Below are 15573 nucleotides of genomic sequence, written 5' to 3' on the forward strand. Positions count from 1 at the left end.
CTTCCTCGTGCGTAACCGACTCCCGAACCTTTCTTTTTCTTCTCTCAAAAGTCGCAGACCTAAAATGATTTTCAAGGTGATCCGATCACACCTCAATAAAAGATCGATGGCAACTCCATTTCCATTTTCAAAATCGATATCCATTTTTTAAATTTCATAAAAATGGTTTCGACAGCTTGGTGACTCCACTGGGGACCTTTAGAGAGTCAAGCCGTAAAATTGATTGTTTTCTGTCTTATTGTCGAAAATTGATTTGAAAACATGCGATCTTTTCTTTGCACTTGTTTGCATGATTAGTGTAGATTGAGTTTTATACCTTGGCATCATTTTGCATAAGACTGTTTAGTCTTGTCCTTTTAAGTGGGAGTGAGAAACTAGTCCTTCGTGAGGTTTTCACCTCCGTGCAGTATAGTGGATCACTTCCGGGATACATCTGTACCTATGTCTTCATGAGATTTTCATCTCCGTGCAGCCATAGGGAAATGTATTCCCCTGAACCGAACTTGGTCTGTATGAGCCTATACTGGGTGAAGATCGAGGAATCTACTGGTTCGGGTACCTTGACTGTAGAACCAACCCTCATATAGTGGACTTAGGAACTTAACCTAGGTAGAGCCACTCCAAATCCCTAGTGATTACCTGATTAGGTACTTTCTGTTTTCCTTGTTTGCTTCTATTTTGTACTAACCCCTCTTATTGTGTTTTGATTATGATTGCATTGCATTTGCATCTTAGGAAAGAGATATTGATTCAAGACCAATTACTAAATTAGAAAGTTTGTCATGGAATACGAATTCATTGATAAAGTGGAAAACAATACAACTTCCCAAATATATTCTGAGAAACACAAGAAGAGCGATGGAAGAGTTCTTGACCTTGCTTCGTGGCCTGAGGATTCAAGGCGATCGTCTGAGAGTCTTCGTTGTTCCAACCCCTTAAAGAAGCTGACGGGCTTCATGAAGATGGGCAGGTGATGGATCGCGACCAAGACCAGGAAAGTGAGCTAGCAGTGGCATCTATTGGAAATTAGTGAGATTATCTCAAACATGCGCATGAAGAAAATGATAAATGTTGTTTCTTGGAATATGAGGGTGAGGCCGTACATGTATCCATTTTATGTAAAGGAATTTTCTTTCTAGAAAAGTTTCCTAAATGTAATTGAATCAAAATCAATGTCTCTTTAGGCATACATTTCATGCATTCGCATTACATGCATTAAAGTCCATTGAAAGGGTCTAATTGAGAAAATTTATTTCAGCTAATCTGGAAATCGACAAAAGCTCATCTATCAAGCATCAATACGGTACTCGTCCAAAAATGAAAGAAATGGATCAAAGATTAGAGAAACTGGAGCAAATGCAAAAGGATATGCAAGAACAGTTACAAGTACAAATACAAGAGCGGCTAGATAAAATTCAAGAAGACATAACGGAAAAATTGATCAATTCTCAAAAAGATGCGATGGCTGAATGGACCCACCTACTGACTAAAGGTGTAAATAAGGGGAAGAGTCCTATGGTTAAAGATGAAGAAGAAGACAGGGATAGACCTATCTATCCTCTAGGCTTTACTCCTCTGCATGCGCAGATTCAGACCGAGGCTGGATCAGGTTCTAATCCTAGAGATAACCCAGTAAATCTTGTTATTCCTGATTTTGATGAAATGGCTGAAAAGGAGAAGGCAAATGTCGAGCTGTCAAAACAATGGGAGGACAGGTGTAAATGGTTGGAGGAAAAATTCAAGGCCCTGGAAAGCGCCGATAGTCACCATGGAATCGATGCGAAAGATATGAGCTTGGTTCCAGACTTAGTACTCCCTCACAAGTTTAAGATGCCTGGATTTGAGAAATATAGTGGGACTAGTTGCCCAGAAGCCCATATCACCATGTTCTGTAGGAGAATGACCGGGTATATTAACAATGATCAGCTATTAATACATTGTTTCCAGGATAGCCTCATTGGGGCAGCGTCGAAATGGTACAATCAAGACAAGAATGAGGTGAACAACATAGCTCACTTAAGGTCAGTAAGTCATCCAGGTAAAGGGGTCGCTAGCCAACAAGGTTCATTAAGACAATAATCTTATGTGAAACAAGGCACTGAGAACCTCTAGTTCACGCCAATTCCGATGTCGTATAAGGAGCTGTATCAAAGCCTATTCAACGCGTGCATTGTTGCCCCTTTCTACACAAAGCCTCCACAGCCTCCGTACCCCAGATGGCACGACGCAAATGCACAATGCGAATATCATGCGGGAAATGCAGGGCATTCCATAGAAAACTGCATTGCCTTTAAGAAACTGATTGAAAAGCTTATCAATATGGGCGTCGTTAAATTTGATGATTCCTCCAGTGCGAAAAATCCATTACCCAATCATAATTGATAAATGGAGTGAATGCAAGGCACAAGCAACTGAAGAATAGACCTTGTTAAATATCTGCCCTTATAAATCTGGAGTGTTCTAAACAATTGGACTGCGGAAGAAAACCCTATAGTCTCTAGAGCTCTTTAAAGTAATGTTCAGAACATTTTTGTTGTTTTTAGCCTAGAAATGATAAAAACTCTTTTGTGAAATAGGCTTATGTCTGAACGTTATTATTTTAATGAAATACATCTTTGTGATTATTTTTGAGCCAATATTTTCATTCTTTACGGATAATTCTATATTCTTTCATTCTTTTGGATTTTCTTCCAAACCATCATTCATTCATAATCATATTGTATAAATAATTATTCATAAATTTATACATTCTTTTGTATATTCTTCGGTGCTTATTATGGGTCCTTAGATATCAATGACATGAATGACACTACTACAGACTCAGATTTTCCTTTTAAGCAAAGCATGTGTTCAGAGGGATCTCAGGACTTTGAAAATGACAAAGATTGTAACTTACCTCTGGACTTATTGAGGATGGTTGAGCAGGAGGATAGACGGATCCTACCTCACAAGGAATCATTAGGAATTCTGAACTTGGTAATGATTAGAATTGACCTGTCCTCAAAGATGAAGCAAGACCTTGTTCAAAGATGTCTTTGTAGGATCATACTAGGATATGCCGGGTTAAGCGCTGATAATGAAATCTGCACAACAACAATGACAAAATTGCAATGTGAATGATGCAATGAAAATTCTTTGCCCGTTTGAAGTCGAGTTTTTATCTTTTCAAGTTTTGTTGGATTTTATCCTGATTGAAGAGGAGGATCCAAAGTTTTCTATCGTAGTTTCACCCCAGAAGGCTCTATGAAAGAAACCTGATACCAAAGAGGGTTTTTCGCATACAATATGAAATTGAGAAATCTTATCTATAAAAACATTAATTCTGATCGAAAGGGTTCAGATTCAAAAAAAATCAAAATCAAAAAAGAGAAAAAAAAAGAAAAAAATCAAAACCAAGATCAAAATGAAAATGAGAAGAAGAAAGAAGAATGAAAAAAGAGAAAGCAAGATGAAAAAATCAGAATGGAAAAGGAAAAAGGAGAGGTCAAGGCGAAAACCCGCAAAGGGCACTTTGTGACCAAAGGTAGATTTGAGTTGAAAACCCGAAAAGGGCGACTCAAATTTTGAGCAAGATGGACATCACCATTATTGAAGACTTATAATGAGCATTGCTTTATTTTTGAGATCATTAGAGGCTACTTCATGGGCCAAAGTCATCGTATACCGATACAAAATTTCAGAGAAGAGGGTATTGGAGAATGCATTGAGCTTAAACAATAGCACGATAGTTGGGGTCTGAAATCAACTCAGAAGCAGACACCACGATTCGTCACCAAATTGGCTAGAGATGAACATCAAGAAAATTGAAAAATGACTGAGACTGGCAAAATTACCATTTGCCCTCCTTGCTTGCCGAACATCTATCAAGATTTATACCAGAGCAACGTTGTTCTCTTTGGTTTACGGGGTTGAGGTAGTTTTTACCTATTGAAATCCCCTCCCTCCGGGTATTAGAGTTGGAAGGATCCAATCGCGATGTGATTAGTTGGACCTAAGAAAAGGGGTAAAAGCTATTCAGTACAGTCAGATGTACCAAAGGCAAATAATGTGAGCCTACAATCAAAAGGTTTGCCTCAGAGAATTCCACAAGGGGAACCTAATTTGGAGAAAGATTCTTCCTACACAAAAGGATTTTAGAGGAAAATGGATGCCAAAGGCCTTTTTCGGAGAAGCTTTGATCTTGAGTAGGATAGATGGTAAAACTCGCCGAATCCTATAAACTCGGATCCAGTCAAGAAATACTTCGTTGAAAGAAGAAGAAAAGGACCAAGGTGAAAAACCGAAAAGGGCACTCTGAACCAAAAAAATGAAAAAATGAGAATGAAAAATGAAAATAAATGACGAAGAGGCCAAGGGGAAAACCCGCAAAGGGCACCTTAGGCCAAAGGGGATTTGAATTGAAAACCCGAAAAGGGCGGCTCAAATATTGTTTGGAATGGGGGCATGAAGCGATCAGAGCGATTCGAATTTTGATCATATTGGGGCATGTGGTGATCTTGCTATGCCTGAATCAACAGGAAAGGATAGGCAACATCTTGGGGCATCGACAGAGCGCTGTAGATCTCCTAAGCACATGTCCAACTCAAAATGGTCTTCAAAAAGTTTGTACAGAGAAGTTCAAGCTACGATATCTGGGGCACCCAATTCTCATATTATTTGTTGTTCTTGGAATACCTTTTTCTTTTCCAAGATATACATTCCCAATTGTCATCCTTCTTTACTATTTTCGATATTTGTTCTTTCGAGCTATACTCAGAACCAACTTTACTCTTACCCATTGTTATGACCTTTTTTTGCAAACATGTTGCATTGGAATAATGATTAATGGACTAATAAAACTTTCAGAAAGAAAGTTTTGCATATTACTCTGAAAAGTTTCTAAATAATATAGGAGCTTGAAACAGGACTATTGTTTAGAACACGCCAAATTTAAAGGTTGGAAATTTGAGAAGGAATAGTCTAAATTTAGACTTTCTCTTTGGATTTTTGTTTTCAAGTGCGTTGATTGACAAGGCGCTATGTTGGTGACAAAGCTTAAGTAAACAAGCAAGCAATGATCACCAGGCAAGAGGAAGAGGTTAGCTTGGAGAAGAGAGCTTTCATCTGCGTATAAGTCTTTGGTATGACACCCTGAGAATGGTGTAAGAAACCAGAATGATTCAGATCCTTTATCCCTGAATTGGATAAGAGAGGATTGAGGAAAAGCCATATTTCTAACCTTGGTTTACAGTGGGAGAATGATGGTACAAATTTTGCGTCCCAATAGATTAAACTTTAAGGTTTACAGTGGGGCAATCTGACTAAGTAATTCTTTGAAGAAGCTGGTCAGGCGAGAAGGCGTTACAGCACGTTAGTCGCAAAGCCTTAATAAACTTCGAGTAATGACAACCTAAGCGGGATTATTCTCAAAAAAATAAAATTCTACATTCATGCAAACACTATTCACACATGTCTATTATGAGCATTTGATTCATTTTGATCATGCCATCCTAATCATTAGGTATAATTAGGTTTATTATATAGGTCATGTTCCCCAGAGAACAGATCAGTGAAGATAAAAAACAAAGCCTTGCCTCTATCGGTTGCAGTGGAGCTGGTTAAAGATACCAGATTTTTCCTTCCTGTATTAACAGCGAAGCAGATCGAAAACAAAGTCTTACCTCCATCGTTTGCATTGGAGCTGGTTAAAGAAGCAGATCTTTCCGTCCTACATTAACAGCGAAGCAGATCGAAAACGAAGTCTTGCCTCCATCAGTTGTAGTGGAGCTGGTTAAAGATAGCAGATCTTGCCTTCCTGCGTTAACAGCGAAGCAGATCGAAAACGAAGCCTTGCCTCCATCGTTTGCAGTGGAGTTGGTTAAAGATAGCAGATCTTTCCCTCCTGCGTCGACAGTGGAGCAAATCGCATCGAGTCTTATCTCCCTAAGCAGTAGTGGAGCAGACAGAAGAAATCAGTCCTATGTCCTTGACCAGCAGTGGAATAGGTTGGAAATTGCAGATCTTATCTCATTGAGATTACAGCGGAGCGGATTGAAGCTGATAATCCTATCTCCTTGTGATTACAGTGGAGCGGATTAAAATAAAGGATCTTATCTCTCTGAAGTTACAGTAGAGTAGATCGCATCAGGTCTTATCTCCCTGAGATTACAGCGAAGCAGATTGAAGCTAGTAATCCTATCTCCCTGAGATTATAGTGGAGCGGATTAAAGTAAAGGATCTTATCTCTTTGAAGTTACAGTAGAGTAGATCATATCAGGTCTTATCTTCCTGAGATCACGGTGGAATAGACCGAAGAATTACATATCTTGCCTCCCAGGTGATGTAGTGGGACAGATTAAAACCACATCGGTGAATCTTGCTTCCCCGACATTGCAGTTCAAAAGATTAAAGCTACAACAGCGAATCTTACCTCCCAGGTGATGCAGTGGAACAGATTAAAGCCACATCGGTGAATCTTGCTTCCCCGACATTGCAGTTCAAAATATTAAAGCTACAACAGCGAATCTTACCTCTCAGGCAATGCAGCAGAACATATTAAAGCCACAACGGCAAATCTTACATTCCAAAAGTTACGAGTTACAAATCCTATCTCCCTGATATTACAGTGGAGTGGATCAAAGCACCAATTCCTATACCTCTGAAGATGCAGTAGGATGGAGTGTGGCAACTCGGAGAAGAAGAGCACCAAGGTCTAACTCGACTGGGCAAAATTGGTCATTTTTTAGTCTTTGCTTTATTCCCATTACACGACAATGAGCAAAGAGGGGCAGCTGTAATACCCTAATTCTGCCCGGCCCAAATCAAATAAATAAAATAATAAATATAATAATAAATAATGAAAACCAAAAAATTAAATGTCTAAAAATGTCCAGTTACAAACCAAAAAATTAAAGGCCCAAAATTATACCAAACCCAATTAAAACCCAAACTCACTAAAATTAAACCCAATTACACCAGGCCCAATAAGCCCAAACACTGATAGCCCTAAATAGCTTCCAGAAACCCTAGGGTGCCGCAACTCCCTCGCACAACAGACCCAGCCGAGCCACGCCTCCGAGCCGCTCCACACCAACCTCTACCTCCGTACATGTCAAGCCACGCCACGCGTACCCGTACCTGCAAGAGAAGACAAACAGACAGCAGCAGCAACAACAAAGAGGAAAAACATTTTTCTTTTGGAATTTTTTTCGGGTTTTTTTTTCTTTTCATGTTTTCTGGCTAAAAGAAAAAAGCCATATATATGCATTGTAAAAGGGGGTTACCCACACACACACAGAATCAATACAAAAAAAAATCAAAATACAAAAAAGGTGATTTTTTGGGTTTATTTTCCTTTCGTTTCACTGGTTATTCGTTTTTTTCTTTCCGTTGCTTATATCTGTGTTCATAAATCGGGAGAAAGGAGAAGAGATTAGAAAGTAAAGAGCGTACCTGGTGGTCGATCTTTTGCTCCCTCCATCGCAATCGGAGGCGGGCAAGGAATCGGGACCTCCAAACGTCGGTTGGGTGAACGGCGCACAGAGGGGAGGAGATCTTGTTTTTTTTTTCTAGGGTTCCATAGGTTTTTTGTAAAAATGATTAAAAATCTGTTGACTTTAGGCTTAACTTTAGCATTTATTTGCTGAAAGAAACGGCGCCGTTTTAGTCCCCACGACCCGCGCGGTGACCCGACTCGAGAAGGATCTGCGCGTTTTGTTTCAATGGCCTATTTATGCATTTGGTCCTACTATTTTTTGATTGACTGCAGTTTAATCTTTTTGTTTTTTTTTAATTTCGCCGCATAATTCAATTTTATTTTCATTTCGATCCAAAGACAAACGACGCCGTTTCCAATGATCTGACTTGATTGCCAGATAGTTTTTGCGTTTAACCTCTGTTCTAGTACTTCATAGTTTCAATTCGATCCTTTATCCTTATGTAAATTGTTTTAATACATTTTTCATTTTAAACCATTTTATTTTCTATTTCTTTGCCTTATTTTAAACTTTTGTATAACACCTATTTGATATATATATGATATAGTTTAAATTGTTTTTATATGTTATTTTAAATGTGATTATCCTTAAATTGATTTATTTTAAAATTTCCTCTTTTACATATTATATTTAACTCGTTATATGTCATTTTAACTTGTTTGGTAAATGATTTATTTTTAAGTTATTTATATACTATTTTATTTTTTTAGTCGCTTTATATATTAATTTTAAAATTATTCTATACTATTTGTTTTAAATCAATTTATATTAATATTTAAAACTCCTTTTCATGTACCACTTATTTAGAATCTTTTACCATTTATTTAAATTGTTTCACGTAACTTATTTTAAATGCTATTTATTTTAAAATGTTTTGTTACCATTTTGAAATTAGTATTATGATTATTACATTTTAACTTTCTTCGTATTATTTAATTCATTCGTCTTTAATCATTAATGTTGGTATTTAAATAGTGCATGGTGTGAGATTATTACCTTTATGTGTATGGCATTTGTTTGTTGATATTTATTGATTTATTTGTGTCCACTAGCATGTATCGTAATTTACGAATTATCATTTTGGATTATGCACCACCATTCAATCGCATTACATTTGTTTAGAAAAACATCGAAATCGTTTTACACATAAATCTTCAAAATACTCGGCATTTGGGATATTCGAAAAGATTGAGCCCCAACGTATTGGGTTCCAATTTTTTCCTCGTTGAACCTAAATAATCAAGGATATGCTTTAATCAAAACCTTATGGTTTCCAAATAAAAGCTCATTTTCAGGAATTCGATATGTGATGTCCTAACGCATTGGATATGACATATTGTTTTCTCGAGACGAGGATTTTTCTAATAAATAAAAATAAAGGCAATATTTGATATTTAGGAATTTTGTGAAATCGAGCCCTAACTTACTGGGTTTTGATTTTCTCATTTGACCCAAACAGTCGGATATCCTTCTCAAATGCATAGATTTTAAAAGTAAAAAAAAATAAACTTAATTTTGAGGGTTTAAAATGTTGCACTCTAACTTACCGAGCGTGACGATTTATGTCTTCGAAATAAATGAATCTCATCGTCCAAATCATCTTACTCAAGTTTTCTTTTCAAGGGATCGTATTTTAAAATCTTTTCAAAGTTTTGACACTAAGACATTAAACAATCAATTCAGTACCAATTTTGGGCGTCACAAGGGTGCTAACCCTTCCTCGTGCGTAACCGACTCCCGAACCTTTTTTTTTCTTCTCTCAAAATTCGCAGACCTAAAATGATTTTCAAGGTGATCCGATCACACCTCAATAAAATATCGGTGGCGACTCCAGTTCCATTTTCAAAATCGATACCCATTTTTCAAATTTTATAAAAATGGATTCGACACGGTGTTTTCAATTTTTTCCATATTTAAAAAATACACTATTCAAATAAGGGAAATTACTTGACTCTTGTTCTTTTTTCTTTTTGTTTTTGTTTTTTTTTTTGTATTTCTCAATCGAAACATAGTGTAAAAACAAACATAGAAATATAAATTACGTTTAAGGAAAAAAACATTTTTAGAGAGAGCCTAAAATTTTTAAATTGTGAAAAAGATGTTTTTGAGTCAATATAATTTAAGAGAAAAAAATTTCTCTACAAAAATTATTTGATTAGAAATACTTTTATTCCAAAAATATTTTCGAAAAACATTTTTAAAATAGGCTTTTAAGTGGAAGTTTTTTTGTAACCAGTCTTTAACCCAGTCATGACGTTAGGATTAGCTCACTCACACGTGTTGGTCGATCAAAGAATATCATAGGTCCTCTATAAGAATAGCTTCTTACAACAGAATTAAAGCGTGAGAATGGCATTTTCTAGCACTATGATTCTTCCACTACTTCTAGTCCTGCTTTCAGCTTTCTCGGCAACTTCAAAGTCGGTTCAAGAAAACTTCATGCAATGCCTTGATGCCAATTCTGAGCATCCCATTCCCATCTCTGCTTTTTGCTCCCAAACCAACTCTTCATTTACTTCTGTCCTCAACTCCACTGCACAAAACCTCAGGTACTTGATGCCGTTAGTGCCAAAGCCCGAATTTATCTTCATACCTGTCTATGAGTCTCATGCCAAATCTGCTGTTATTTGTGCAAAAAGGCTTGCAATTCACCTAAGATTCCGCAGCGGAGGACATGACTATGAGGGCCTCTCATATGCATCTGAAATAGAGACACCTTTCATTTTGATAGATCTTATCCAGCTTCGGTCCATTAATGTCGATATCGATGACAATAGTGCTTGGGTGCAAGCTGGTGCCACGGTGGGGGAAGTTTATTATAGAATCTCTGAGAAAAGCAAGACTCATGGCTTCCCTGCCGGTCTTTGCTCAAGCCTAGGCATTGGTGGACATATAACAGGAGGTGCATATGGTTCCATGATGAGAAAGTACGGTCTTGGTGCGGACAATGTCCTTGATGCTCGAATTGTTGATGTTAATGGCGAAATCCTCGACAGAGCAGCCATGGGCGAAGATCTGTTTTGGGCAATCAGAGGAGGTGGAGGAGCAAGCTTCGGTGTCATCCTCGCATGGAAGATAAAGCTGGTTGCTGTTCCAGAAACAGTAACTGTTTTCACAGTTCCGAAGACCTTGGAACAAGGTGCCACAAAGATCCTGTATAGATGGCAGCAAGTTGCAGATAAGCTGGATGATGATCTTTTCATCAGAGTCGTCATTCAAGTGACAAAAACAAGCCAAACAGGCAAGAGAACAGTGACAACAGCCTACAATGCCCTGTACCTAGGAGATGCTGAGAGGCTCCTCCAAGTAATGGACCAAAGCTTTCCGGAGTTGGGTTTGGCGCGAAAAGACTGTATCGAAACAAGCTGGATAAAATCTGTGCTCTACATAGCTGGGTTCCCAAGTGAAACACCTCCAGAAGTACTGCTAGAAGGAAAGTCTTTATTCAAGAATTATTTCAAAGCCAAATCTGATTTTGTGCAACAACCTATCCTTGAAACCGCTCTTGAGAAGCTGTGGGAAATTTTGTTGGAAGAAGAGTCTCCGTTGATGATATGGAACCCTTACGGAGGAATGATGGCAAACATTTCGGATTCTGCAATTCCTTTCCCTCACAGAAAAGGTAACTTATTCAAAATCCAGTACGTGACCTCATGGTACGAGGGAAGCAAGGACGCCACCCGAAAGCACATGGATTGGATTAAGGGGCTGTATGATTACATGAGTGCTTATGTTCCCACATCTCCCAGGGGGGCATATGTCAATTACAGAGACCTTGATTTGGGAATGAACCACAACAACGCTAGCTACACCGAGGCTAGTGTTTGGGGCGCCATGTATTTCAAGGGCAATTTCCGAAGATTGGTAAAAATAAAAAGCAAAGTTGATCCCGGCAATTTTTTCAGGCATGAGCAGAGCATTCCAGTTGTCCTGGAATAGGAGGAGAACCAGGACCGCGCTTAAATAAAATAGATTATCCTTGTTTAGTGCTTCTTTGCCCTTTCCAGTAAAGCAAATTAAGATGACTATATAATAAGACATGCATGTTTTTGTTAATTAATTGTCAAAGAGGTAGTACGAATCCTTCCTTACGTTTTTCTACTAAGTGCTATAAAGTCGTGTGCTCTCGTGTTTCTTATCATATGTTTGATTGTCTCCTCCACTATCTACCCTGGCCCAGCGAGTAAGCGCTATACTAGTTAATACTGTAATATTTTTCGAATAGTTATTAAATAAAACGGAATTTTTGCCGTGATAGTTGTCAAAGGGATTTGATTTGATTTTTGTTCGGTAAATTCAGGCCTAAAGTCACCTCAACTTCTTTTAAGTAAATTTTTTGATGGATTTATTTTCGTACTTATTTTAGAAGTTAGTCAGCAGTATTTTACCTATCTCTTAATTTGTTTGCCGCTTTGAGATTGAGAGTATACCTACCTAACCTTACGGTGGTGCATTTAATTTTATCCTCAAATCTTCCATCTAAGTAATTAAATTGTTCGGTCAATGTAAATTTAATAACTATAATTTTATTTTATATGCTATTTAAAAAATTATTTCAAGTCTTAAAAATCTAATATAATGTTAAATAAAATAAAAATAATTATAAAATTTTACATTAAGTTACCAGTAACTAGTTATTTGGTTATCATTTTTAGTTTTTTTTTTATACAAATGAATTTCATTCTTTTTCTTATTATGGATCATCAAAGGAGTTCAGAATTTTAAACCATTGAAAATATTAAATTAGCTGATTTTTTTTCAGGTTAGCTTTCATATTCTTTTAGAATTTTTTTGAATTATTAATATTTTAACAATAGTTGGATAAAAAAGAATAAACTAATCTCTAAATTTATTAGTATAATTATACTTATAATACATAAAAAATTTTAAATCGCTTCAATATCTTTATCACATCGATCATTAATGTTGCATTTGTTAATATATATTTAACAGTTTAATTTATTTTTACCAGAAACAAATAGTTAGGCATTTTTAATTTATTCAAAACTTGACATATTTGATATGAATGAAACATAAAATATAACATTGAAATTGTTAAAATATTAATCATACAAAAAATTATAAAAATGTATAAAACTATTTATATTTTACATTTATACGAGTGAATCACTCCCTTTTATAAAAACATCAACATTCTTTTCTAAATTTATTTTAAATTATTAGTTGTTTGATTAAATGTACTATTTTAATTTAAAAAATTAACACATCGGAACCCAACCTATTAAGTCAATTTTTAACTATTTGTATTCTCTAAAAAAGATCATGATGAATTAATATTATTACTTTTATTTCTTTGCCCTTTCCAACTTTGCACCTCATGCACACAAACCTATAAGTGTAAAAACCAAAGTTACTTTAGACTTTTAAATAATAGTGCTATCTTATTTAAATCTAAATTTTATTATTTTGTTAATAAAATTTAATTTATAAATATTTAAAAGAATAGTTTACATAATATAAATTTATTCTAAAATCAACAACATTTAAATACTAAATACTTATTAATTTATATAAATTTAAATTTAATAAATTATTTTTGTCTATCTTCGATTTTCAAATATTTTAATATAACATAATAAATTTCAAAATTTCTCAATCAAATATACATAATTTAATGTTAAGTGTTTCGTATTGAAAAATAATGTTCTCAATTGACATAAACAAGTCATAAATGTTTTTGAGCAACTCCAAGTCCTTTCAAAATTGTTTGTAAGCCTTAAAATGCATTCCTTAGGCCAAGTCTTGAGACTTAGTCCTTCAAGTCCTGAATTCTAACAGACGTTTTGAGAATGGTACAATATTGAGACTTATGTGCCAAGTCTCAAAACTTGGGGCTACCAACATTAAGACTTATAAAACAATAAGCACATGCCTTGTAACACCCTATACCGGATCTGATCACTGGGTTCGGGTACCAAGTATTATCAACAATCCGAATAACTTAACAAATTTTCTAACCTGATTTATTTACAGACTTAGATAATACCAAATTATACATACATTGTTACTAGTCAATCTTACTTAGTTTTAGGAATAAGGTCAGATCCCAAGTTTAAACTCTTATGATATTCCTTATCATATAAGCACTAAATTCTTACGGTCATTATACCTTATTAAACATGCATAAGTATTTACAAATTTTAATTTGAGACTATACTACAGATGATAAAGTAATCTATGAGGAGTGGCCTCTAAGGGTGTCTCTTTATATGCATGATACAGTCACGAAACCCTTCGCATAGGACTTGACAATGTTTGGCATGATCCTTCCAAACGATTCTCAAGTCTTTCCTTGACCCTACATTTAAGAGAAAACACACATGAGTTCATATAAACCTAGTGAGAGTCTGTAGTAAAGTGTTTGCAAATGACTAGAAGTGTAACCTCCTTAACCCGACCTAGATGTTATGGCTATATTGAGAAGGCTACATTAGCCACCAAAGTGGCTAAGCTAACTTACATTACTTTTGAAGACCTTAATAAACTCATTTTAGAGAAAAAGAATCATAGTTTTACTTTGAGTTAGTTTAAAAATTCATTTATTAGGTCATCAGTACTGAAACTCATTTTATTATTAATAGTGTTGTTTTAGAAAAATCATTTTTCGTCACTTTACTTTTAAAAACTTGATGTTAACTAATACAGCCGAAAAAAAAAATCATTATTCATGTCATTTTAGAAACCTAGTTGCCTTATCGATATGTTTTTTTAAATGATTTCTTTACAATGCAATAGAAATTAGGGAACAATGTCAAATTTTACTTAAGCTAGATATCATGCGTTTTCCGATTATAATGTTTGAGTAATTCATGCATGCAAAAATCCCCAAATGAAAAGTTACCAAGCCACAGATCAGAAAAATTAAAATTACAAATTAAAGCCAATAGAGACTTAATAATTCTTATTCAAAATAGCTCAAGGTCCAAGGTGATTCTCCGTATGCTGGGTCCGGTTCTAGTCCTAATTTTGAGGTTTACCTGAAAACTTGAACGCTATGGGGGAGTGAACTTATGAAAGCTCAATGTGAGTCGAATAGTTATTTAAAGAAACATAAATATCAAATACAGTGAAGCTTCTTAGCATTAATAGTAGAAAACAAAACCATCATTGAAATTTCATATCGTTACATAGCCATTATCAAATTAACGCTGAATGGTGTATGAGCATGGGGTGATGCAAATGATGCAATGCAAAAGTTCCTACCCAAACCATCCAGTACGCACCACGTGTAACACCCCTAACCTGTATTTGTCACTAGAATGGGGTTATGGAGCATTACCGAAGTTTACATTTCAAAACTAACAAAAAAATTTAAAACATTTTAATTCATATCATTAATCATAGAAAAACCTATCAATAACATGCATATCATCCCTTATACGAGTCCTCGAGACCTTAAAAATACATTAGAAATAAGTCAAAACTAAATCGAAAACATATAGAATTTTTCAGAAAAAGATGAAAATTTTAAAAACTACAAGGATCACACGGCCATGTTGCCAGGCCGTGTGACTCACACGGTTGAGAGATACGCCTATGTCTCAGGCTGTGTGGACATTCAAAGTAGGGACACACGGTCGTGTCCCACCCTTTTTCCGTGTAACTCATTGACTTAGGTCACACAACTAAGCCACACGCCCATGTGCCAAGCCGTGTACCCTTCAAAATGACCTCACACGCCGGTGTGCCAGGCCGTGTGCTAAGCCATGTAACAGCCTGACTTGCAACCCTTTGAAAGCTACAGGGGACACACGGTAGTGTCGCTTGCCTGTGTGTCACACATGGCTGAGACACATGCTCATGTGGACGAAAAATTGGCCATTTCCTAGCTCTTTTTCTGACCCATTCAAGCACATACCTACAACCAAATTTCCACATATAAACAAGCATCCTAAAGTGCATCAACCATGCAACAACAAGCTATCCAAATAAGGTACATGTTCAAATAACCAATATGCCCGAAAGGCATCTCAAAGCAAGCACTCAGCGTAACAACACATATGCATAATTGATCACCTTGGTACCCTTTTAAAACATACCATGCTTATCTTCTACCTTGTCATTAGAACTTATCGTT

The 15573-nt window shown here is 35.9% G+C and overlaps 1 protein-coding gene across 1 annotated transcript; it reads left to right on the forward strand.

Moving 5' to 3' along the window:
• Window positions 1-9809: 9809 nt before the first annotated feature.
• On the forward strand, window positions 9810-11616 carry LOC107902054 (berberine bridge enzyme-like 13). The gene has a single exon (XM_041095318.1). It carries the CDS (start codon window positions 9825-9827, stop codon window positions 11412-11414), a length of 1590 nt encoding a protein of 529 aa, XP_040951252.1. The 5' UTR covers window positions 9810-9824; the 3' UTR covers window positions 11415-11616.
• The last annotated feature ends 3957 nt before the right edge of the window (window positions 11617-15573 follow it).

Source organism: Gossypium hirsutum, chromosome D06 (assembly GCF_007990345.1).
Source record: "Gossypium hirsutum isolate 1008001.06 chromosome D06, Gossypium_hirsutum_v2.1, whole genome shotgun sequence".
Taxonomy (NCBI): Eukaryota; Viridiplantae; Streptophyta; class Magnoliopsida; order Malvales; family Malvaceae; genus Gossypium; species Gossypium hirsutum.

What these genes read in the sequence shown, in the direction of transcription:
- LOC107902054 (XM_041095318.1), top strand. Translation starts at nt 9,825, where the DNA reads ATGGCATTTTCTAGCACTATGATTCTTCCACTACTTCTAGTCCTGCTT.